Here is a 21,411-nt window from a genome sequence, read left to right on the forward strand (position 1 = left end):
CCGCGGGGCCTGCGATCCGCCGCGGGCGCGCGCACCCAGGAGCCCCGCCTCGCCGCGCGCAACCGCGCACCCGGGACTCTGCTCGGCGGTCCCGCGCCTCCCGCCCTCGCAGCCGGCCGCGTGCTCCCTGCGCCCCCTTAGGGCCTCCAACCACCCCAAACCCAACCGGGCCGAGTCCGCCGGTGTTGGGCCCGGTGGGCATGGAGACCTGAGGACACGGGAGTCATCGCAGGGACACCCCCATCCTGTCGTCCTGGTCCCCATTTGCCACCTGCAGAGGTAGTTGGGTGGATGGCTGGTCCAGGGGACCTGGAATGGGAATGGACACGAGGAGGCAGCCAGGTGAGGCCGCCCCTTCTACCTTTCCTTGAACCCCTCCGCTTTCTTCCTGGCAGGACCCCAGACGGTGGTCCATCTTGTCGCTGCGGCGCCCTGGCCGGAGTGAGAGGGCTGCGCGGCTGTGGAGAGAGCTCCACCCCAGATGGGCCAGTGCTGGGGGTAGTTACTGTTATTGGGGAGCCCTCTGGACCCTCAGTGCTTCCACCCACTTTATAGATGAGCAGTGGCCCCAGTACTTAGGGCCTCTCAGCTCTGATTGACCAACTCCAGCTGTGAAGAGGTTGGGGGGAGGGGGGTCAGAATCATTGCTCTTTGCAGCCCTGAGCCTGGGCTGACCTTGTCTTCTGTTGGGGCTCCCTGGCCAGGGAAGGGCCGGGAGGAGGTGGCCCTGAGCCAGCCCCACTCCCAGCTCAGCTTTGGGCCCAGTGCCCCTCAGACCCGGAGACTTCTCAGCCGGGTCTCACGCCCCTGGGGACTATGGCTGACCCTGGTCCCCATCCCAGGGCATGGCCCTGAGATACCAGTGACAGAACCCAACTCCTGGGACCTAACCAGGGTCCAGGCTCTCCCCTCAAAGGAGCTGAAGGCCGGGGTGCTCCACGATGGGAAGGATGAGGGGGTGGGGTGAGGCCCAGCCTGACCCAGCAGGGAGCAGGAGGGCCTGGAGACAGCCCAGCAGCCCTTCTGACAGGCTCAGATCTGAACTGCAGGTACCAATCTTGCCAGGACAGATCAGTTTGGGGTTTCTGAAGTTTATTTTAATATATATTTTTATTGATTTCAGAGACAAAGGGAGAGGGAGAGAGAGAGAAATATCAATGATGAACTAGAATCACTGATCGGCTGCCTCCTGCACGTCCCACACTGGGGATTGAGCCCACAGCCCGGCATGTGCCCTGACCGGGAATCAAACCATGACCGCCTGGTTCATAGGTCAATGCTCAACCACTGAGCCACACTGGCCGGGTGGTTCTGAAGTTTTCAAGTGGCAGACGCACTGTAAGCGAGGGACAGATTACAAAATCAAGGCTGGGCTCGGGCTCCGGGGCAGGCACAGCCGCTGGGGTCAGACTGGCCGGGGTTCGGACCTGCAGTGGGCAGGGCCTGCTCCTTCCACAGCCCTGCTTCAGACCTGCCTCCCTGGGGACACACGGGCCACGGGCCCACCCTGTCCCTTTGCCTTGGAAGCACCCCAGGGCCTCGCCAGCCCAGGCTTCTCCTCATACTGGTCCCTCGGTCTGCCCGACCCTGGCGATCACCAGCCAGACCACGTGCTGCAGGAGGAGTGGGCTCCGGACTGGCACCCAGCTTCTCCAGGGTGGGTGCCCATCCGGATGTGGCTAGAGCGCACCCCTTCCTGCCCTCCACCGCTCCTCTCCGCGACAAAGGTGCTCTCAGATGCACAGGTGGGAAGCCCTGGTTAGGGCCCAGCAGGCTCCACCTATATGAAAACTGCCCCAGCCTTCTTACAAAAGAGGCGGCAGGGCCAGGGAGGCCGCATGGGGAGTGGGTGCAGCTGGACTGGAAACCAGAGGGGGTCCTGAGTGAGGACTGGCTGGGGGACATCGCAGTGCCGGGAGCCCTGCGGCCGGGGAAAAGGGGACCTGGGTGCCCTTCACAACCAGCAGTGACAAGTGAGCTCGAAGGGCAACAGGCAGCAAAAGGGGGCAGGGGTGGGAACGCAGGCGCTGAGCAGGGCAGGCTGCAGAGCCGCCGAAGGCACGTCTGTGGGAGCCTCTGGGCCTGCCCTCTTCACCACTAGTCTCCCCTCCCTGTCCCCCTCTTAGGAGACATTCGAGGTTTGCGTTCTCATGTGGGCACAGCCCTTTACAGTGTATAAAGGCCCTTCCCGGCTCTTTCCCGTTGGATTTTCCTGACAGGGAGGCAGGCCGGGCAGGGCAGGTCTCAGCTAAGGCGTGGGAAGTGAGGCACTGCCGGGCAAGCTGGGTGCTCTGCTGGGTGCTCCTCTGGGGCAAGCTGGGTGCACCCCTGAGGTGAGCTGGGTGCTCCCTGGGGCTGCTGGGTGCTCCCCTGGGGTGAACTGGGTGCTCCCTGGGGCTGCTGGGTGCTCCCCTGGGGTGAGCTGGGTGCTCCTCTGGGGTGAGCTGGGTGCTCCCTGGGGCTGCTGGGTGCTCCCCTGGGATGAGCTGGGTGCTCCTCTGGGGTGAGCTGGGTGCTCCCTGGGATGAGCTGGGTGCTCCCTGGGGTGAGCTGGGTGCTCCTCTGGGGTGAGCTGGGTGCTCCCTGGGGCTGCTGGGTGCTCCCCTGGGGTGAGCTAGGTGCTCCCTGGGGCTGCTGGGTGCTCCTCTGGAGTAAGCTGGGTGCTCCCTGGGGCTGCTGGGTGCTCCTCTGGAGTAAGCTGGGTGCTCCCTGGGGCTGCTGGGTGCTCCTCTGGAGTAAGCTGGGTGCTCCCTGGGGCTGCTGGGTGCTCCACTGAGTCCCCGTCCACGGCAGCCCCGACTCTACCATCAGCTCCGCAGCCAGTGGGTGTTCTTGTCCAGCGTCGAGAAGCGGATCAGCTTCAGGCTGGGAGGCTGGGGCTTCCTGTCGTCCCAGAGGTACTCAGGGGACAGCACCTTGGTGGGCTTGTGCGAGATGAAGCGGCGGTTCAGGTGGCTCTCCTCCTGCCAGGCCGCCATGATGCCATTGGCCTTGTCCGCCAAGATGGCCATGTGGCAGCCCCTCGTGAACTCGTACACCCTGTCCACCCGTCCCCCAAAGACCGCCCCGCCATAATAGAAGTCCCCCTCGCCGTCCGCCACGAAGGCGGTGGAAACATGCCTGCGCTCGTAGGGGAAGTGCTGGCGGGACGCGGCGTAGTAGCCGGGGTGGATGGCGGCCACCAGGTCTCCCAAGGTCTCCGGGCCCCAGTGGTTCCGGAACACCATGTCCACGTCCACGCAGAAGAGGTAGTCCACCTCCCGGTGCGCCCGCTGGGCGACGTGCCGGCTGATGGTCTCCATGCGGCGCGTGGAGATCTCCTCCCAGCGGGAGTGCTTCTGGACGGGCAGGACGCTGAGGAGGCGGCCGGGGCCCAGCGGGAGCCGGGGCACGGCCGCGGGCTTGTCGGTGAAGACGTAGTAACGCACCCGGTGGCCCTGCATGAAGAACTGCTCGGCCGACTCCAGGAAGCGCTGGACGAAGCCCGTGTACCTGGTGCAAGAGCCTGTCATCCCGGTGGCCCGGCAGCGCCCTGCCCAGGCCCCCACCGTGCCCTGTCACTCACTCTGACCCTAGGGGTCCTCGTCTGGCAAATGCCACCATCATAGCACCTGCCTCTGCAGAATGACTGAGGCGCTGACGGTCACATCACAAGCCCGCCTCTGACTGAGCACTTTCTCAGTGCCAGCGGGTCTGAGGGATTCCACCGTGACCCACTGTACAGGCAGAGACGCTGCGTCACGGAGAGGGGAAAGGGACCAAGCAGGGCAGTGGCTGCTTCAAAGGAAGGTGAGTGGTGCTGGGGGCCCAGGGCAGGTGAAACGACAGGGCTCCCCCCTCCAGGCCACAGCTGATTGGACCAGGGCTCACCCACCATCTGGCCAGCACTTTCGGCCATAGGGGCCCATCACGGTCCCTCTCTCACGAGTCCTAGCAAGGGACCCAGAGGGAAGCTGCCAGGTGGTGGCTCTTACAGGAAAAGCCACGTGAGAGGAGAGAGGAGAACAGGAGAAACCCAGAGAGCAGGCAGCAGAGGGTGGGGAAGAGAGGGGCCTGAGGGCGGGGCCGGCTCAGCGTGGGTCTCTGGACCTGCTGGTGGCCTGGACATGGACCCCCACTTCTATGCGGTGGTCTAGGGGGTTCCCACTCCTTCCTGCCTGCCTGACTGTCCAGGAGAAGCGGAGAGGGGTGCGGGGCCTCTGACACGGGCTTCTGCGGTTCCCTCCCCGGGGCTGCCCCCTCCCCTTCCTCCAGGAAGCCCTGTCCACCAGCCCCCGCTCCTCTCTGCCACCCCCTGCGCAGCACCTGGTTCAGGGAGGCTGCGTGGGCTGCTGCGTCCCGGCCTTGCCTCACCCCAGACTGGAAGCTCCCGTGGCTCAGAGAGGACACCCCTCCCCCACCCGCCCCCGACTCACTTCCCGACGGCGAACACCGTGAGCCCGATGGTCAGGTTCAGCGGCTGGTAGATGAGCTGCAGGAGCTCCGGGTCGAAGGTCCCCTCGGACACGATGGGCGCCAGCCAGGGCGTGAGCGTCAGCAGCTCTGTGGGCCTGGCAGTGGGGTGGTCCCTCCCTGTGAGCACCGCGGGCTCACCTTGGCCCTGCCACCCACGCCGTGGAACCCCGGCGGCTTCGTCCCCGTCTCCGGGCCTCAGCATCCCCAGGTGGAAGAGGGGGGGACGGTAGTAACTACAAAGCTCCCCCCCTTTCATCGCCGGTCTCCAGGCTGCACCCACCTCTGCTCCAGCAGCTTCGGCTGAGGGTACTGCGACCTGCAACCGAGAAGGGCCGGTGGTGAGGGAGGCGCCCCCCACCCCCACCCCCCGGGCCACAGAGCCGGGAGGACAGTCTGCTTACCGTGCCACGGGCTGGAACGGCTTCTCCCCCCGGAACTGCAGCTTCATGTTGCTGTGGGCAGAGGCGAGAGAGCCGTCAGTGCCAGGCGGTGGCAGGCTGAAGCTGAGGCTAACCCAGCACCCACGGGGCAGGCACAACCCGGAACCTTCCCCGCGGCTCTGCCTGCTCTGCAGGGGCTGGGCTGCGACAGAAGCGTCTGCCCAGGGTCACCGAGTGGCAGGGTGGTTGGTGTCCAGAAAAATAACTCGGTAAAACCCAAAGATGGACAGACCGGAGAAAGAAAAAAACACAGCAAAAATGCTCGGCCAAGGGTGATGACGGGACCGCAGGCGGGCCAAAGGGAGAGGGGGGCTGGGAGCGGAAAGGGGACCCATGGAGGCCTGTGGGAAAGAGGCCTGGGAGCCATCCATGGGGAGCTGGGGGGAGGGCTGGTCTTAGTTTTTCTAGCTCCTGTCCTGCCAGTAGGGGCCCAGGGGCAGTGTCAGGGGGTGTGGGGTGTTCCCTGGCCGTATCCAGTGTGGCTCAGTGGATAGAGTGTCGGACTGAAGGGTCCCGGGTTCGATTCCGGTCAAGGGCATGTACCTTGGTTGCAGGCAACATCCCCAGTAGGGGGTGTGCAGGAGGCAGCTGATCGATGTTTCTCTCTCATCGGTGTTTCTAACTCTCTATCCCTCTCCCTTCCTCTCTGTAAAAAAAAATCAAAATCTATTAAAACAAGAACCTCTCCATGTCCTCTGGCCCAAGAAGGGAACACATCAAATAAAAGGACCTTGAATACGGCAAAGGCTTTATGTCCAAGGCTGCTCATTACGAACTCAGGCAGCACATTGGGGAACCGGGAACCGGGCCCCGGTGCAATGAACTGGCGGGGACCCCGAAGAGGACGAGCACAGGCCGGAAAATAAAGCCACTTCCGGGAAACAGGACAAAATCGCAAAAACATTACAATCACAACGTTCCTGTTTTTAATACTGTACCCGCCTTGCATCCCGCAGTAAATCCCACTTGATCGTGGTGTATGATCTTTTTAATATAGTGCCGGATCCGGTTTGCGACTGTTTGGTTTAGAATTTTTGCAGCTATGTTTATCGGGGATATAGACCTGTACTTCTCTCTTTGTTATGTCTCTATCTGGTTTGGAATTAGGACTACGCTGGCCTCGGAAGGTGAGCGTGGGAGTGTTTCCTCTTGAGTTTGCTGGGCTGGTTTAAGGCGTGTTCGTCCTGTGAATGTTTGGTGAAGTTCACCTGTGCGGCCGGCGCGGGCTTCCCCTTGTTGGGAGGTTCCGTTTACCGCTCCCGTTCCACCGGTTGTCATCTGCGGCCACAACCATTTTCAACGGCAAGGAGCCTTTCTGCTTTCAGAACCAACTAGATGCCCAATCTGATCCTTTAGAAAGCACGGCAAGCAACACGCCACAGCGAACTTTGACACGGGAGCAGAATTCAGGTCAGTGGGACCCACCAGCGCTGCTGCTAAGTCCTCTCGGCTCTCCGGCTTCCTAATTTCCTATATTCTGTGCTTGAAATGTTTTTAATCTTCACCTGAGGACATGTGTGTATTGGTTTTACTTTATTATTATCTATCTTAATCCTCACCAGGGGATATATTTTGCATTGATTTTTTAGAGAAAAGGACGGTAGGAGGGGGAGGGGGGGCAGGGCTAGGGAGAGGGAGACACACTGATTAGCGGCCTCCCACACAAGCCCTGGCGGTCCGGGGATCAAACCTGCAGCCCTTCGGTGCAAGGGCCCATGCTCTAACTACTGACCCACACCTGCCAGTGCTGTTCCTATTGATTTTAGAGAGAGGAAGAGAGAAACATCGGCCTGAGAAACATCGATCAGTTGCCTCTCCCACGCACCCAGTCCCGGGATTGAACCCCCACGACCTCGTTATGTGCCCTGACTGGGAATTGAGCCCACAACCTTTTTGGTGTCAGCGACGACCCTCCAACCGAGCCCCCTGGCCGTGCGATATTCATGTTTTCATGATAATAAAACACGCCTTGTTCCTCAATAGTCTGCGCTCAGATTTTAAACTTCCCTTTAGTTGTCATGGAACACAAGGCGGGGGCCGGATGCCCCCGGGACTCTGTCCCAACCCACTTCTGCACTGTAAGCTGTCAGTCAGGTGTGTGACGGGCGCCAGACTTCGGTCACATGTTAATTTGCTCCTTGAGTCCACAGCGAACAGAGCTGAGCAAAATGGTCAAGTCCTCAAAGCACTGTTTCCTGAGCGCCCACTCGGAGGCCGGTGCCACCCCAGGCTACTCAGGCACCTTGGCACTCCGTGACCCCAGGAGCCGTGAGGGGCACCTGGACCATCCCATCTTAAAGATGCGGCAAGTGAGGCTCGGAGCTACGCAACATGCTCAAGGCCTGGCTGCGGAGCGGGTGTTGCAGGGACAGACACTGAAACAGGGCAGCCCATATTTTACCAAACACTTATCACACTGATTGTGAGCTTTGGACCCAAGACCCTGTAGACAGATGGCCTTAAAAACCCCCATCTCCCCCACTCCGTGCAGCCCTCCGGGCCCCCAGTTCTCCCAGCCCCGTACTTACAAGATCTCTGGGCAGGGGAGGTAATAGGGGACATAGGAGAACGGCAGCCAGTCGTCGGCATATACCCTGGGAAGGAAAACCACCACTGATTCGAGGGCCCAGAGGCTGGAACCCCTTGGTGCACACTGGTGGGGGGAGCAAAGGCCCCGGGGAGCATCTGCGGTCCCCATGGCGCCTTGGTCTGGCTGACCGCGAGGGACAAGGCCTCCTGGGCGTCCAGCATGCGGGCACTAGTCACCCCTGACGTCATTCATCCCTGGGGCAGTGGTGTTCTTGACTCCAGCCCCGCCCACACGAGGGAGGCCGGTGTGCTGAGGGGCAGCCCAGGAACGCACAGCGCGAACTGGGAGTATCACCAGGAGTTCCTGGTCAAGGGGGCTAGAAGGGCAGGGAGGCAGAGGGAAGAGCACGTGCTAAGGCCAGGAGGCCAGTCCCAGGCAAAATCTAGAAGCCTCGTTGGGTCTTCCTGGGGTTGGGGGACAGCTGTGCCGGGAGAGGTGGGCATGCCCTGAACGGGTCAGGTTTGGGGGCTGAGATGCCAAGAGAGGAGTCTGAGGTGGGGCTGGAGGGCGCCCTGGGCATGCTCACCACAGAGCGCAGAGGGCCGCGCCCACCAGCAGGCAGAGGCCCAGGCCCAGGGCCAGTCTGCGGCAGCGCATGGCGGGTGCCGCACCCTCTAGGCACCTGCGGAGGGTGGGTGTGCTGAGCCGATCAGCCCTCCTCTCTCAGAGCCTGTGTCCTGCGGGAACACCTGCAAAGAAGTTCCTTACTCAGAGGCATTGCCCATCCTGGTGGCCCAGCCCCCTCCTTCCCTCCCCACTCCCCCTCCAACCCCACTCCCGCGGCCCGACAGGGGAATGTGGACCCCAGGCGCCAGCCCTCAGGAGCTCAGCGCTCAGCTGAGCCGGCAGCTGTGCCAGCCTGGGCTCTCGGGTCTCCCTCAAAACTCCTCCCACGACGGGGAGAAGAGACCCCCAGAGTGGGGCGACAGCGCGAGAGCCGGGCGTTTGGGCAGGACTTGGAGAAGCATCCCAGAGAGCAACCCCGAGGACCCGGAGCCCGCACAGCCCGCACATGGCCGCGATTCCCGGGCGGCGGGCGGGGTGCAGCAGCGCATTCCTCCGGGAGGCGAGGCCGGTCCCTGCAGGGGCCGCGGGGCCGCTCCAGCCCTCACTGGCTCAGCAACGTGACAAGTCACTCTGGCCGCCGCACGCAGCCTCGGGGATCTCCCGGGTGAAGGGACTGGGTCGGCGGGGAGGAAGGACAACACGCCCCGCCCCTGAGGGTGACGCGCGGGGAAGGGCTAAAGCGCTGGGCTCGGCCCGGGTCACAGGGATCCAGGGACCCAGGCAGCCCGGCGGGGGTCCGCCCGAGGTCGGAGAAAGATCCCGGAGCTGGAGTGTCGGTGGCCCGCTCCCGCTGCCTCCCTCCGCGGGCCTCGGTTCCCACGCGGCCAGGGCGCGCAGCGTCCTCCAAGCCCCCGCCTCCTCTTCGGCTCCGCTAGACCCTACCACCCGCGGGGCCCAAGACGCCGGGGCCGCTCCGCTAACGCAGAGCCCGGCCGGAGCCCAGTCCGCCCCAGCCCGGGGCGCCCCCAGGAGCCTGGGCCGAGCGCGCACCTCGACTTCCGCCAGTCAGTGCGGGCGCGGGGCGCGCACAGGGTGGGGCGGAGGGAGCACACGGTCCCCGCGGGGTGCACACTCACCCCTAGTGGCCAGACCGGCGTTAGGACGGACGCGGGGGCTCACCCGGACCTGGAGAGCAGGCTCTGCTCGGCTCGGCTCGCCTGGTCCCCCCGCATGACCCCGTGGCCCCTGGCGCCCGGGGCGGAGCGCCGATGGGCGGACAGAAGGCCGGCTGCCGGGGGCGGGGCCGGGTGGGTCAGCGAGCGGCTCGTCCCTCCTACGGACGCAGCCCCTCCCACCAGCCCGCGCGCCCCGCCCGACGGCCGCCGCTCCTCCCACGGCCGCAGACCCGCCCCGGCCTCCCCGCGCGCGGGCTCCGCTGGGCTCCGCTGGGCTCCGCTGGGCTCCGCTGGGCTCCGCTGGGCTCCGCTGGGCTCCGCTGGGCTCCGCTGGGCTCTGCTCTCCACTGCCTGTCTGGTCTGCGCCCTCCCAGGCCGGGCTCCAGGGCGAGAAGAGCGGGTCCGGGAACTCAGGACCAGGCCTAAGAAGCAACGATGGGGGGGGGGGGGGGACGTTAATGTGTGCAGAAGAGCATCGGAGCACCGGGAGAAAAGCCGCTGGGCGTCGCCTGCCTCTCGGTTAGGGTCGGTCCTCCTTGGCCCAGGCCCCGAGCCGCCCGAATGCTGGCCCGGCTGTGGAGGACAGGGACTCCAGGCACTCTCAGCCGTAGCTGGTGGGAATGCCGCATGGAACCTCCACTTGAGAAAAAAAGTTTGGCGGTTTCTTCCCAAAGTGGACAAATTCTTACCATAGGATCAGGCAGTGGTGCTCCTTGGCATTTATCTAAAGGAGCTGAAAACCTTTACCTGCCGCCCTAGCTGGTTTGGCTCAGTGGATAGAGCGCTGGCCTGCAGACTAAAGGGTCCCGGTTTCAATTCTAATCAAGGGCACATGCCGGGTTTGCAATCTCGATCCCCAGTGTGGGGCCTGCAGGAGGCAGCAGATCAATGATTCTCTCTTAGCATTGATGTTTCTCTCTCTCTCTAAAATCAATAAAAGTATGTTTTTAAAAAAACAAAAAGCATTTACCTGCCCAGGGATGTTTATAGACATTTTATTCATAACTGCCCAACACCTGGAGGCCTTCAAGACGTCCTTCAGCCCTAGCCAGTTTGGCTCAGTGGATAGAGCATCCACCTGAAGAGTCCCAGGTTCAATTCCGGCCAAGGGCACATACCAGCCTACCCTTGTTTGCAGGTTCCCCAGCCCTGGTCCGGGTGCGAGCAGGAGGCAACCAATCGATACGTCTCTCTCCCATTGATGTTTCTGTCTCTCCCTTTCCCTTCCGCTCTCTCTAAAAATCAGTGGACAAATATCCTCGGATGGGGATTAATGACAACAAAAAAGATGTCCGTCAGTGGTGACTAGGTAAACTGCAGTGTGTACTGACGGTGGCCTGGTGGCCTGTCCAGCACTGAGAATAAATGAACTCCAAGCCATGGAAAGTCATGGAACAACCTTATATGCACATCACTAGGTGAGCGACATTTATCTAAAAATCATACTAGATGATTTCAACTCTATGACATTCTGGAAGAGGCGAAACTATGGAGACAGAAAAAAGATCAGTGGGTTCTTAAGATGGAGGTGGGGGGGGGGGACAGAAGGAGGGCGACCCTGTGCGGCTGGCGCTCACCCACGCATTCTCCCCACAGACGCTCACGGGACTCCCACAGGCACAGTGTGAATGCGGCCAGCAGAACACACCCCGCTCGGCCGGCGGGCGGATGGGCTCTGCGCCCTGAGACCCGTGTGCCCGCTCCACAGACTCAGTGCTCAGGTGGCTCAGGCAGAGGCCCGAGCAAGGTTCCTGGGGCTCCGGGCACGGGACGCCCTGGGGTCGCGAGGCTGTGCTTTCTGCTGTGCAGCCAATAGCGTCCCTGGTCTCTGACCCGGAGCCCTGTTCCTCTTAAAGGCAGGAGTCAGGTGGAGATGAATGAGTTCCTACAGGAAAAGCAATAAGCCAATGCCCGGCATAACGGAGTGCGACAACGGTTCCCGTGACTCATTCAGCAGAGCAGGGCCCTGCCAAGGGCCAGGCAGTGAGGCGTACCCTCCCCAGGAGCTCCCTGCAGGCTGGGGACCCCTAGCAGGACGGAGCCCTTGCTCCTGGGGAGTGTGTGGGGGGGCGGGGGGAGCAGCCTCTCTTCCTCAGGATGCAGAGTCCCAGGGCCCCGCCCCCCTGGTTGGTTTCCTGCGGGAGGGGACCTGGTCCTCAGCAGGTAACCGAGGGCAGGAGAGGCGGGAGGGGCTTGGGGAGGAAGGGGAGCACCGAGCCCCGGAGACTAGGCTCCTGCGGGCCCCGTGCGCCCAGGGCAGATGCAGAGAACGTGAGTGGAGGCGGGGGAGGGAGGAATACGAACTTGAGCACCACACCTGACCTCACCTCCCGGCCCTGCCTCAGTTTCCTCCTCTGGAAAGGAGCGGGGTCACTAGCACTTCCTGGGTGCGCCCGGAAGAGCAGGGCGAAGCCTCGGGAAAGGCGCCGGAGCCGGCAGGGAGGGGAGGGGAGGGGAGGGGAGGGGAGGGCTCTCACGGTCCTCCCGCCCGCCCCCAGGATGCCCCTTCCTCCCCGACCTCCGCCTGGGCGGCCGCCGCCCCCGGTCAGAGGCCCCGCAGGCCGGGCGCAGCCCGAGGGCAGGGAGCAGGCGCTCCACCGGGTCCCGGGACAGCGAGGGGCCCAGGGGGCGAAGCCGGGGACTCCACCTCGGGGCGAGACTGGGGAGGCGGATTGTGGAGGCTCGGACCGGTGCGAGCCCCGGGAGCCAGGGCGGGGCGCGGCTCTGCAGGTGGAACCCGAGAACTGCGCTGGGGCGTCGGGGGCGGGGACAGGTGGCTGCTCCCAGCCCGGGCGCGGGGCGGGGCGTCCGGGGGCGGAGAGGGGGCGGGGCTGGGAGGGGCGCGCGGCCTCATTGGTGCCGATTGAGGAGGCCCCGCCCCTCCACCTGGCCGGGGCCCTCCGGACCCAGGTTTTCCTCTGGGGACCCTCCGCGTCCCCCCGATCCCCGCTGTCACTTTGCGGGGTGGGGCGCCCGAGAGTCCCAGCCTCGAGGGGAGCGGGCGCGCGTGGCCGCCGGGGCCGCGGCATCGTTCTCACAGGCCTCGGAGGGCGGACGCCCAGGCAGCGCGGAGGGACCGAGGCTCCGCCCTGGGGCTCCGGGATGGCTCAGCTGCTGCGGGCGCAGGCGGGTGAGTGGCGGCCCCAGCGCCCCGCGATGCCTGGGCGGGAAGAGTCCTGACCGGGGAACCGGGCACCCCGATCGCTGAGCCCCGTTGGGAGCCCAGGTGCTCGGGACCCAGCAAGCAGAGCGGGCGGGGTCGCACTGCCTGGGGGCGGCGGCCGGCTGGCCTCGGGGTCCTGGTACTCTGGTCCTGGCTAGGTCCGGTGGCCCTGCGGTCAGCGCATCCGTCTCCAGGAATCTCCCACACCCTCTCTCTTTAAAATATATATAATTGATTTCGTAGAGGAAGGGAGAGGGCGAGAGAAATAGAAACATCAATGATGAGAGAGAATCATTGATGGCTGCCTCCTGCACGCTCCATACTGGGGTCGAGCCAGCAACCCCGGCATGTGCCCTGACCGGGAATCAAACCAGGACCTCCTGGTTTATAGAGGTCGTTGCTCAACCACTGAGCCACGCCTCCTGGGCTCCCACCCCTCCCTGACACACACTGGCCTTTCTCTCCCTGAACTGGGATTCCGGAGGCTGACCCCTGGTGGGCGCTCCCTTCCCCTCCAGAAGGCCCTGGGGCCGCTCTTGCCCCCCCCCCCCCCAGTCCTGCCCCTTTGCCTTAGTCACCAGTCACCTGCACACCTGCTGTCGCCTGGCAGAGTTGGCATGCTTAGTGCGCAGTGGGAGCTGTGCCCGGAGAGCAGACACTCACGTGAGCACTGGGTGCCACTGCCAGGCTGGGAATGGGCCAGAGAACCGGGACCCAGGAGGCCACAGGGGACAAATGGCCCATTCATTCAGCTCAGTTCCTGTGTTCACATTTGAGGACAGAACTTTGGGGTTGGGTTCAGGAGGGCGTAAAATAGTGCAGAGGCCTCACCTCCGCTTTGGGGGGGTGGGGGAGGCCAGGCGGGCTGGCTGCCCTGGAGGCTGCCGAGGAAGAGGGGGAGCTCCCTGGCTGTGGCAGGTCTGGGGGGAACGAGTGGGGCAGAGGCTCACGCGGAATCACAAGCAGAACTTCAAGTCCGTCTTTACTGAGCCCTACACCGAACACACCTGCTTCTCTCTTCCGTTAGCTTAGGGCCAATGAGCTCCTACTGGTGGCACGTTTTTATTTTTAATCTTCACCCGAGGATATTTTCCCCATTGATTTTTAGAGAGAGGGAGAGAAAGAGAGAGAAACACCGATGTGAGAGAGACACATCGTTTGGTTTTATGGAATATGGAATTTATGGAATTGGCGCGGAAGAGACTGTTGGACACTCTGAGGTTCAGGAAAAACCTCTATTCAAAGCAGCGCTGCGGGTTCAGGGGACAGATCCTGCACCACGTGGACAATGAGATTTTCTCTTTATATATCCCTGAGTTCCTTTGTTTCTTCTGCACTGGACTCTCATGCCCCCCCCCACCGCCGCCCCCAAGAGCCAGTTGGATGGTTAACTTAGATTGTAGCTAATGTCCATCCTCGATGGCGATGGCGCCAGTGACCTCCCTCTAGCTAAGCTGTTACATCCTTGGTTTGTGGTCCTTGTAAATTAGAGTATTTAGGTAAACAGCTCTTGCAGGACCAGATAATTAAGGAAGGGCCAGTGACTTCAGGAATGTGCATTAGGGGCATTGATTAACTTAGGTACAGGGTCTCCTACATTCTTTCACAAATGGAGTTAATTTTCGGCTAGCAAGAGAGTGCAGTAGAAAGCAGCTTACCGGGACAAATTCAGATTGCTAGCCCCCAAAATGTCTTATGCTCCCCATCAAGTTGTCTCCCGCATGCCCCCAATGCGGGCTGGGAGCCTGCAACCCAGGCATGTGCCCTTGACTGGACTCGAACCCGGGACCCTTCAGTCTGCAGGCCAACGCTCTATCCACTGAGCCAAACCGGCTAGGTTCTGGTGGCACTTTTAAAAAATAACTTTATTGAAAACATTTATATGCCATAACATTTACCTGTTTTATGTGTAATATTAAATTATGCTTAGTCAATTTACAGATATGTGTAATACATTTTAGAATTTCCCCTTCAGCGCCCTAATTCTCTATTGCCCGTTTTCAGCCACTTTCTGTCTCTACAGCTTTACCTTTTCTGGACTCGCACATGCATCATATGTTCATCTCAAGGCATATGTGGTCTTTTGCTTCTGACTTCCTTCTCTTAGACGCACGTTTGCAAGGTCGTAGTGTGTATCAGCATTGCATTCATGTTTATTGCTGAATAATCTCCTTGTGTGGGTACCATTGTCTGTTTATCACCCATTGATGGGCATTTTGGTTGTTTCTATGCTTTAGGGTTTATTTTTTTTTATTTTGGAGAGGAAGGGAGAGGGATAGAGAGAGAGGAACATCAATGATGAGCGAGAATCATTGATCGGCTGCCTCCTGCCCGCCCCCTACTGGGGATTAAGCCTGCAGCCCGGGCATGTGCCCTGACTGGGAACCAAACCCCAACCTCCTGATTCATAGGTGGACGCTCAACCACTGAGCCACGCCAGCCGGGCTCACTTTCTTAATGGTGTATTTGAAGTGCACAAGTTTTTAAAAAGCTTTTATTGTTGACACTATTACAGATGCCCACCATTCCTCCCCCTTTCCCCACCTCCACTCAGCCCCCACCCCCGCCCCTGGCCATCACCCCACTGTTGTCTGTGTCCATTGGTTGCACATATATGTCCTTTGGCTGCTCTCTTCACCTGTCATCCAGTCCCGTCTCCCCCCCCCCCGTCCAAAAGCTTTCATTTCGATTAACTCCTCTTTAACTTTTTTCTTCTCTCATTGTTTTTGCTTTCGGTGTCATCTGTAAGAATTCTTTTTTTAAAAAAAATATATTTTATTGATTTTTTACAGAGAGGAAGGGAGAGAGATAAGAGAGTTAGAAACATCGATGAGAGAGAAACATCGATCAGCTGCCTCCTGCACATCTCCCACTGGGGATGTGCCCGCAACCCAGGTACATGCCCTTGACCGGAATCGAACCTGGGACCTTTCAATCCACAGGCCGACGCTCTATCCACTGAGCCAAACCGGTTTCGGCTGTAAGAATTCTTTGCTTAAACCCGTGTCACAGCCATGTAGTCCTGTTCCCTTCTCGTGTGAGTCTTCCAACCACGTGTGCATTTCCTCTGGGTTGTCTAAATGGTTGGCAGACAGGCCTGGGCCGGCCCTGTGGACTTTTCTAAAAGTCTCTCAAAGGTTCAAAAAGCCCCAAACCAGCAGCGTCCGGCCTCAGCCTACCTGTGCCTCCTGCTAAGCAACCCCATGCCCAGCACTGGTCACAGCACAGCCTCTCCCAGCTCAGGCAGCTGCCCCACAGAGCACTCTGCAGCTCCTACCAAGTGGCCCCAGGCGGGCACAGGCAGCGGCTGACCCGGGCCTGCTCCCAGAGGCCCAGGACCAACTCCTGGTGCAGGCAACAGCAGGAAGAATCTTAAAGATGGTGTGTGAATAACGCCAGGCAGGAGCGCGTTTATCTGATCGCGTTCAGACACTGCGCTGCAGGGGAACCTGTGAGGGAAGCTGGGGCGGGACGGGGAGTGGGGGGGTATTTGTTGCCCAGGGACAGGAGGGAACTTGTGCATCTGGCTTGGCTGGGGCAGTGGTTACACACGTGTACACATTGGTAAATACTCATCAACCTCCGTACTTAAAATGCATACGTTTTATCGGCTATAAATGATACCTCAGATAAGTGTGTATGTTGAATGTTTTTAAAAGGAAACATGGAATAGTATTTTCAAAACTGAAAGGAAATTCTTTCCCCCTGCTGAGAGGATGGGGGGCAGCGGCCGTCCTCCTGCTCATGCCCCTGGGGTCATGTCAGTCTCCGAGGAAATGGGGGGCTCAGTGGAAAGAGGCCTGGGGAGGCCGGGCATCTGGGAATTGGGGGTCCCTTGGGGGGTGCTGGGAGGAAGAACTGTGGGCCCCTCTGAAGGAGACGGACAAACGTCGGGATTGGACTGGGTCTTAAAGGGGCTCCAGTTTTGCTCCAAACTCGCCCTGTGAGGGGCGGCTCTCCTGGCGGGGCCGGGCCAGGGTCCCCAGCACAGCCAGACAGAGGAGGGCTTGGAGGCAGGAGCAGCTAGCAGCGGTTCTCAACCTGTGGGTCGCGACCCCTTTGGCGGTCGAACGACCCTTTCACAGGGGTCGCCTAAGACCATCCTGCATATCAGATATTTACATGACGATTCATAACAGTAGCAACATGACAGTTATGAAGTAGCAACGAAAATAATTTTACAGTTGGGTCACAACATGAGGAACTGTATTAAAGGGTCGCGGGGTTAGGAAGGTTGAGAACCACTGGGCTAGAGTGACCGGGTTTCCACCCTGTTTTCCAGTAAAACATACGTGCCGCTCACTTCGACCTCTGGCCTTCCTCCTGGTCACACTCGTCCTCGTCCTCTTTGGGTAAGAAGCGTGCGAGACCCTCTGGGTCTGCCCGGCTTGCGGGAAGCAGCAGCAGGAGCCAATCGGATCCCAGTGGGGTGCCCTGAGCTGTTCCCCCCAATCCTGCCACCCCGGGATCACAACTGTAGTGCCGGGACTGGTGACAGCTGCCTCACGGCCACCGCCCGGCATCACACTCCCTCCTACTGAGGCCCCACCTTGTGGGTGAGCTGTGCTCCCCCCACGTCACTAGTGGGGAGTCGGCCGAGGCCAGGACCCCTCCGCTGCGTGGCTGCGAGTGCGGAAGCCACACTGTCAGCCGCTCCCAGGTGGAGAAGGTCCTGGAAGCGGGGAGTGAGGTCACGGCCGCTCCCCTGGGGCAGGGCCCTGCCAGGAACCCGTCCGGGGGCAGCCTCGGACCAGCCGGCCATGCACGGGACCCGCTCCAGCCGCGCAGGGGCTCGCATGGGGGCACTGGCCGCAGTGACTGCCCCTCCTTGGGACCGGTCACCTGAGCTTTGGGGAGACTGGCCCCCGCCCTGCCCGAGGGCAGCTGCTCTGGGGAGCTTGGGGTCATGACCTGGCTCATCTGCTTTGCGTGGGGAGGTAGACAGGCCGTCCCAGACCAGCTCCTCAACAAGGGCCTTTGGGGGGCTCTTCCACAGCATGGGGGTCCTGAGCCCAAGAATCCCGATGCTGGAGACCAGACCAGAAGTCGAAGGGTGAGTGAGTGAGGGCGGGTCACGTGCCCTGACAGCCTGGGCACTGCTCCATGCTCTGAGGACCCAGCCCCCCATCGGTGGGTCAGGGCCTCCTGCTTGTCTCTTCCCTCTTCCCACACTCAGAGCAGCTCGGCCAAGTCCCTGACCTTGAAGGGTCACCTGGGCAGGACTGACTCCACACGTCTGGCTTCAGTATTGACCTCCCGCTTCTGGGTGCCCTGACCAGGAATCGAACCCACGACCCTTTGGTGCCTGGGACGATGCTCTAACCGAGCCCCAGCAGCCAGGCAGACGCCCTACTTTAACTGCATCCCGGAGCGCACATGGCGGGCATTTTACAATGACCCACGGCCCGCTGGCCCACATTCGGGCCTCCACAGGCTTCGGTTGGGACTGGCCGCTGCGCACACACGGCCCAGGCTGTGGCCCCTGACGGAGCCGCAGCCGCTGTTGGAGCCGGTCCCGTGACGGCCACGTCAGGGTGTTCCTGTCGCCCAGCAGAGCCCAGCAGAGCCCCTTGCTGTCTGAGGGCCGTTCCCCTGGGCCAGCTCCCTCCTGGGGCACCCACCCACCCAGAGGGCACTTCCCGGCCCTCCCGCCCACAGTGAACCGAGGCGGGACCCTGGGATCCCACCGCTTCGGGTCAGAGGGAGGCAAAGCCCGAGGCCTTTAGATCCAGGGCCCCGTGCACACGCGGGGAAGCGACACGCAGAGGCCCAGCCTTCCCAAGGTGCCTGCGGAGGCGCCCGGGCTCCGTGTCCGGGGAGTGGGCACAGCCTGGCACTCTCAGCAGCCACCCTGCCCTGCCGGCGGCGTCCACGGGTCTCCCCGAACTCAGGCCGCGCTGTGCTGTTTTTCAGGATGGTTTATCCGCAGCCCATGGCGCTGACACCCTCGTGAGTACATTTATTGAAGCTCACCGTCACTCCCGATGGGACCTCGCTCCCGGGCCTGGCTCTGCCCACTCCGTGCTCTGGCGGCCTGGGCTCTGAGCCTGGAGCCCACAGAGTCTGTGCTCCCCCCTGCGCTTCCCCCTGTTCTCTGTCCTCTGTTCACCAAGACAGTTGGAGGGGGGGCCTTCCTGCAGGGGGTCCCCTTGGCCGGCAGGTCCCGCCGCCCCGGGTCCTCAGGGTGCAGAGCTGGTAAGGGGGGATCTCCCACGTTTGCATCTGGACTGGCAGCAGGCGGGCTGCTTGCAGATGCCACGTCCTCTGGAAGGATGGTCCGCCTGGGCGCCGAGGGCGTGGGGCCGAGTGGGGCGCCCGGGGCGGCAGGGAGCACGGGTGGAGTGTGTCCCCTCCCGCCCGCTCACCGTGGCTGTGGGCTGTCGGCGCAGGAGGAAAGACGTCCTGGTCCTGACCCCGTGGCTGGCGCCCATCGTCTGGGAGGGGACCTTCAACATTGACATCCTGAACGAGCAGTTCCGGCTCCAGAACGTCACGGTCGGGCTCACCGTGTTTGCCATCAAGAAGTGAGTGGGTGGCAGGACGGAGGGCAGAGAGCGGAGGTGGGAGCGGCAGGTCAGGGAGGGTCTGTCCTGTGTCCAGGCATAACGGGATGGGGTCAGCCAGGAGATGGGGACCTGGGGGTGAGGGGAGCACAGCTCAGGTGGGACCCAGGTCCGGCTCTACTCACCGAGGCGCTGCCCCTGCTCCGCCCCCGGAGCCTCAGCCCTCCTCCATATGATGGGGTGCTGCTGGCCCCCCATCTCCGGGAGCAGAGGATTAGGGAGGCCAAGGCTTCCCGCTCAGGCGCGGCCAGGGGAGTGGGTCCCTGGAAGAAGGTGCACGCGCTGCGTGGCCCAGGTGGGGCCTGGCCTGGCTCCCGTGACCCCCGCCCCCCCCCCCCCGCCCCCGCAGGTACATGGTCTTCCTGCAGCGCTTCCTGGAGACGGCCGAGCAGCACTTCATGGCGGGGCACAGGGTCCGCTACTACGTCTTCACCGACCGGCCGGCCGACGTGCCCAGCGTGGCGCTGGGGGAGGGCCGCCGCCTGGTGGTGCTCGAGGTCCCGGGCGCCGCGCGCTGGCAGGACATTTCCATGAGCCGCATGCAGATGATCAGCGACTTCTGTGAGCGGCGCTTCCGGCGGGAGGTGGACTTTCTCATCTGCACGGACGTGGACATGCGCTTCAGCGACCACGTGGGCGTGGAGATCCTGTCCCCGCTCTTCGGCACCCTGCACCCCGGCTTCTACAGGGCGGCCCGCCAGGCCTTCAGCTACGAGCGCCGGCCGCAGTCCCAGGCCTACATCCCCCGGGACCAGGGCGACTTCTACTACATGGGGGCGCTCTTTGGGGGGTCGGTGGCCGAGGTTCAGCAGCTCACCAAGGCCTGTCACCAGGCCATGATGGCCGACCGCGCCAATGGCATCGAGGCCGTTTGGCACGACGAGAGCCACCTGAACCGGTACCTGCTAGACCACAAGCCCACCAAGGTGCTGTCCCCGGAGTACCTGTGGGACGAGCAGCTGCTGGGCCGGCCGGCCGTCATGAGGAAGCTGAGGTTCATGGCGGTGCCCAAGAACCATCAGCAAATCCGCAACTGAGGGGCAAGCCCGGGCGCGGGGAGGGCTGGGTACGACTGCGCTTCCCTTTTCTGTCCTGTGGAGGGAAACTGTGGGGGCCTGGCACTGCCCCAACCCCCAAACACAGGCCTTGGGGCACCTCCGCCCTGAGCACAGGCAGCAGGAGACCAGACCCACTCCCTGGCACGGGGCCTGGAGCGGCCTAGCCATCACTCCCCTGGGTGCTCCTTGGGCCCTTCCGCTCAGGTGAGGCACTTGGTCCCAGCCTCTCCTGACAAACAGCGTCCCAGATGAAGTCCCTCCAGGGAAAGGTTTCCCCTCCCCCACCCCACCCCACCCCCGCCCCTCGCCTCCCGTGTGCTGAGAAAGCCAGTGTTTTCAAAAAGGCCGAGGGGCACATGGGCACTTCCTACGAAAGGAAGCCCAGGCCCCAGCAGGTGCGGAGGGAGGTGGGCGGGGCCCTCTGGAGGACAGTGCAGGCCCGCAGGTCCCACGGGCGGCACCTCCCGCAGCCCCGTCCGAGGAGGCCACCCCAAAGCGTTCTTGCACAATTTTTCAAAGATGTATTTTTGAGCGTCAACCTATGAACCAGGAGGTCATGGTTCGATTCCCGGTCAGGGCACATGCCCAGGTTGTGGGCTCGATCCCCAGTGTGAGGAGTGCAGGAGGCAACCAATCAATGATTCTCTCTCATCATTGATGTTTCTCTCTCTCTCCTCTCCCTTCCTCTCTGAAATCAATAAAAATATATTTTTTCAAAAAAGATGTGTTTTCGAGACTACCCATCAGAGCGCTGGTGAAATTGCCAGAAACTGGAATCCACGTGCATGGAGAGGGCTGGACCCATCGATCCTGGTCCACACGGACGCGGCAAGCCGAGCGGCTGCTGCCGTGGGTGCAGGTCTCCACGTGCCCACAGACAGACCTCAGGGTCCTCTTAGGTGAGACACGTGGAACCTGCTGCATCCAGGACCCCACCCATTAGCCCATGCACGTGTGATTGCAATGGGCAGACACATGTGTAAAGGAGTCTGCGTGTAACAGAGACGGACAGACAGACAGAAAGAGAGGCGGAGCCTGAGATGCCCACAAACCACTCATGCTGGTCACCTCTGGGGCGGGACTTGCGAATCTCTTATCGTCTCCTTGTCTAAGTTTCTGCAATGCATGTGACTTTATAGTTCTGAAATATTAAAGGCAGGTGTTCAGTGTTCGTGTACTACTCATCTAGGGAGAAAGTGCATTATGTAGCTTTTACTTTTTAAAATATATATATTTTTTTAATTTTAATTTTTACTGAATTTATTTTGGTGGCATTGGTGAATAACATTAAATAGATCTCAGGCGCACAATTCCATTGCACATCATCTGTATATTGTATTGTGTGTTCACCGCCCAAAGTCAAGTCTCCTTCCATCACCATTTGGCCCCCCTCTACCCTCTTCTACCTCATTATTTTTATTTTAAGTAAGAAAATTGAGGCTTAAAAGAATAAGGTAGAT

The 21,411-nt window shown here is 61.5% G+C and overlaps 2 protein-coding genes and 1 long non-coding RNA gene across 3 annotated transcripts; 2 read left to right on the forward strand and 1 right to left on the reverse strand.

Annotated features, from left to right (window-relative positions):
* Window positions 1-1,078: 1,078 nt before the first annotated feature.
* GBGT1 (globoside alpha-1,3-N-acetylgalactosaminyltransferase 1 (FORS blood group)) lies at window positions 1,079-8,082 on the reverse strand (the record flags this gene model as incomplete). The annotated part of the gene is made up of 6 exons (XM_081104004.1): window positions 1,079-3,492; window positions 4,416-4,550; window positions 4,736-4,771; window positions 4,857-4,907; window positions 7,424-7,489; window positions 8,012-8,082. The coding sequence occupies 6 exons, from the start codon at window positions 8,080-8,082 to the stop codon at window positions 2,808-2,810; spliced, it is 1,044 nt and encodes a 347-aa protein (XP_080960130.1). The 3' UTR covers window positions 1,079-2,807.
* LOC308528386 lies at window positions 3,512-6,407 on the forward strand. Its single transcript, XR_013996697.1, has 2 exons — window positions 3,512-3,789; window positions 5,575-6,407. It is a non-coding gene; the product is annotated as an uncharacterized lncRNA (long non-coding RNA).
* Window positions 8,083-12,269: 4,187 nt separating the features above from the next.
* On the forward strand, window positions 12,270-20,660 carry LOC308528467 (histo-blood group ABO system transferase-like; the record flags this gene model as incomplete). The annotated part of the gene is made up of 6 exons (XM_081104050.1): window positions 12,270-12,297; window positions 16,613-16,682; window positions 17,327-17,383; window positions 18,244-18,279; window positions 18,720-18,854; window positions 19,243-20,660. The coding sequence occupies 6 exons, from the start codon at window positions 12,270-12,272 to the stop codon at window positions 19,928-19,930; spliced, it is 1,014 nt and encodes a 337-aa protein (XP_080960176.1). The 3' UTR covers window positions 19,931-20,660.
* Between the last annotated feature and the right edge of the window lie 751 nt (window positions 20,661-21,411).

Source organism: Myotis nattereri, assembly GCF_964212035.1.
Source record: "Myotis nattereri genome assembly, chromosome: 12".
NCBI lineage: Eukaryota > Metazoa > Chordata > Mammalia > Chiroptera > Vespertilionidae > Myotis > Myotis nattereri.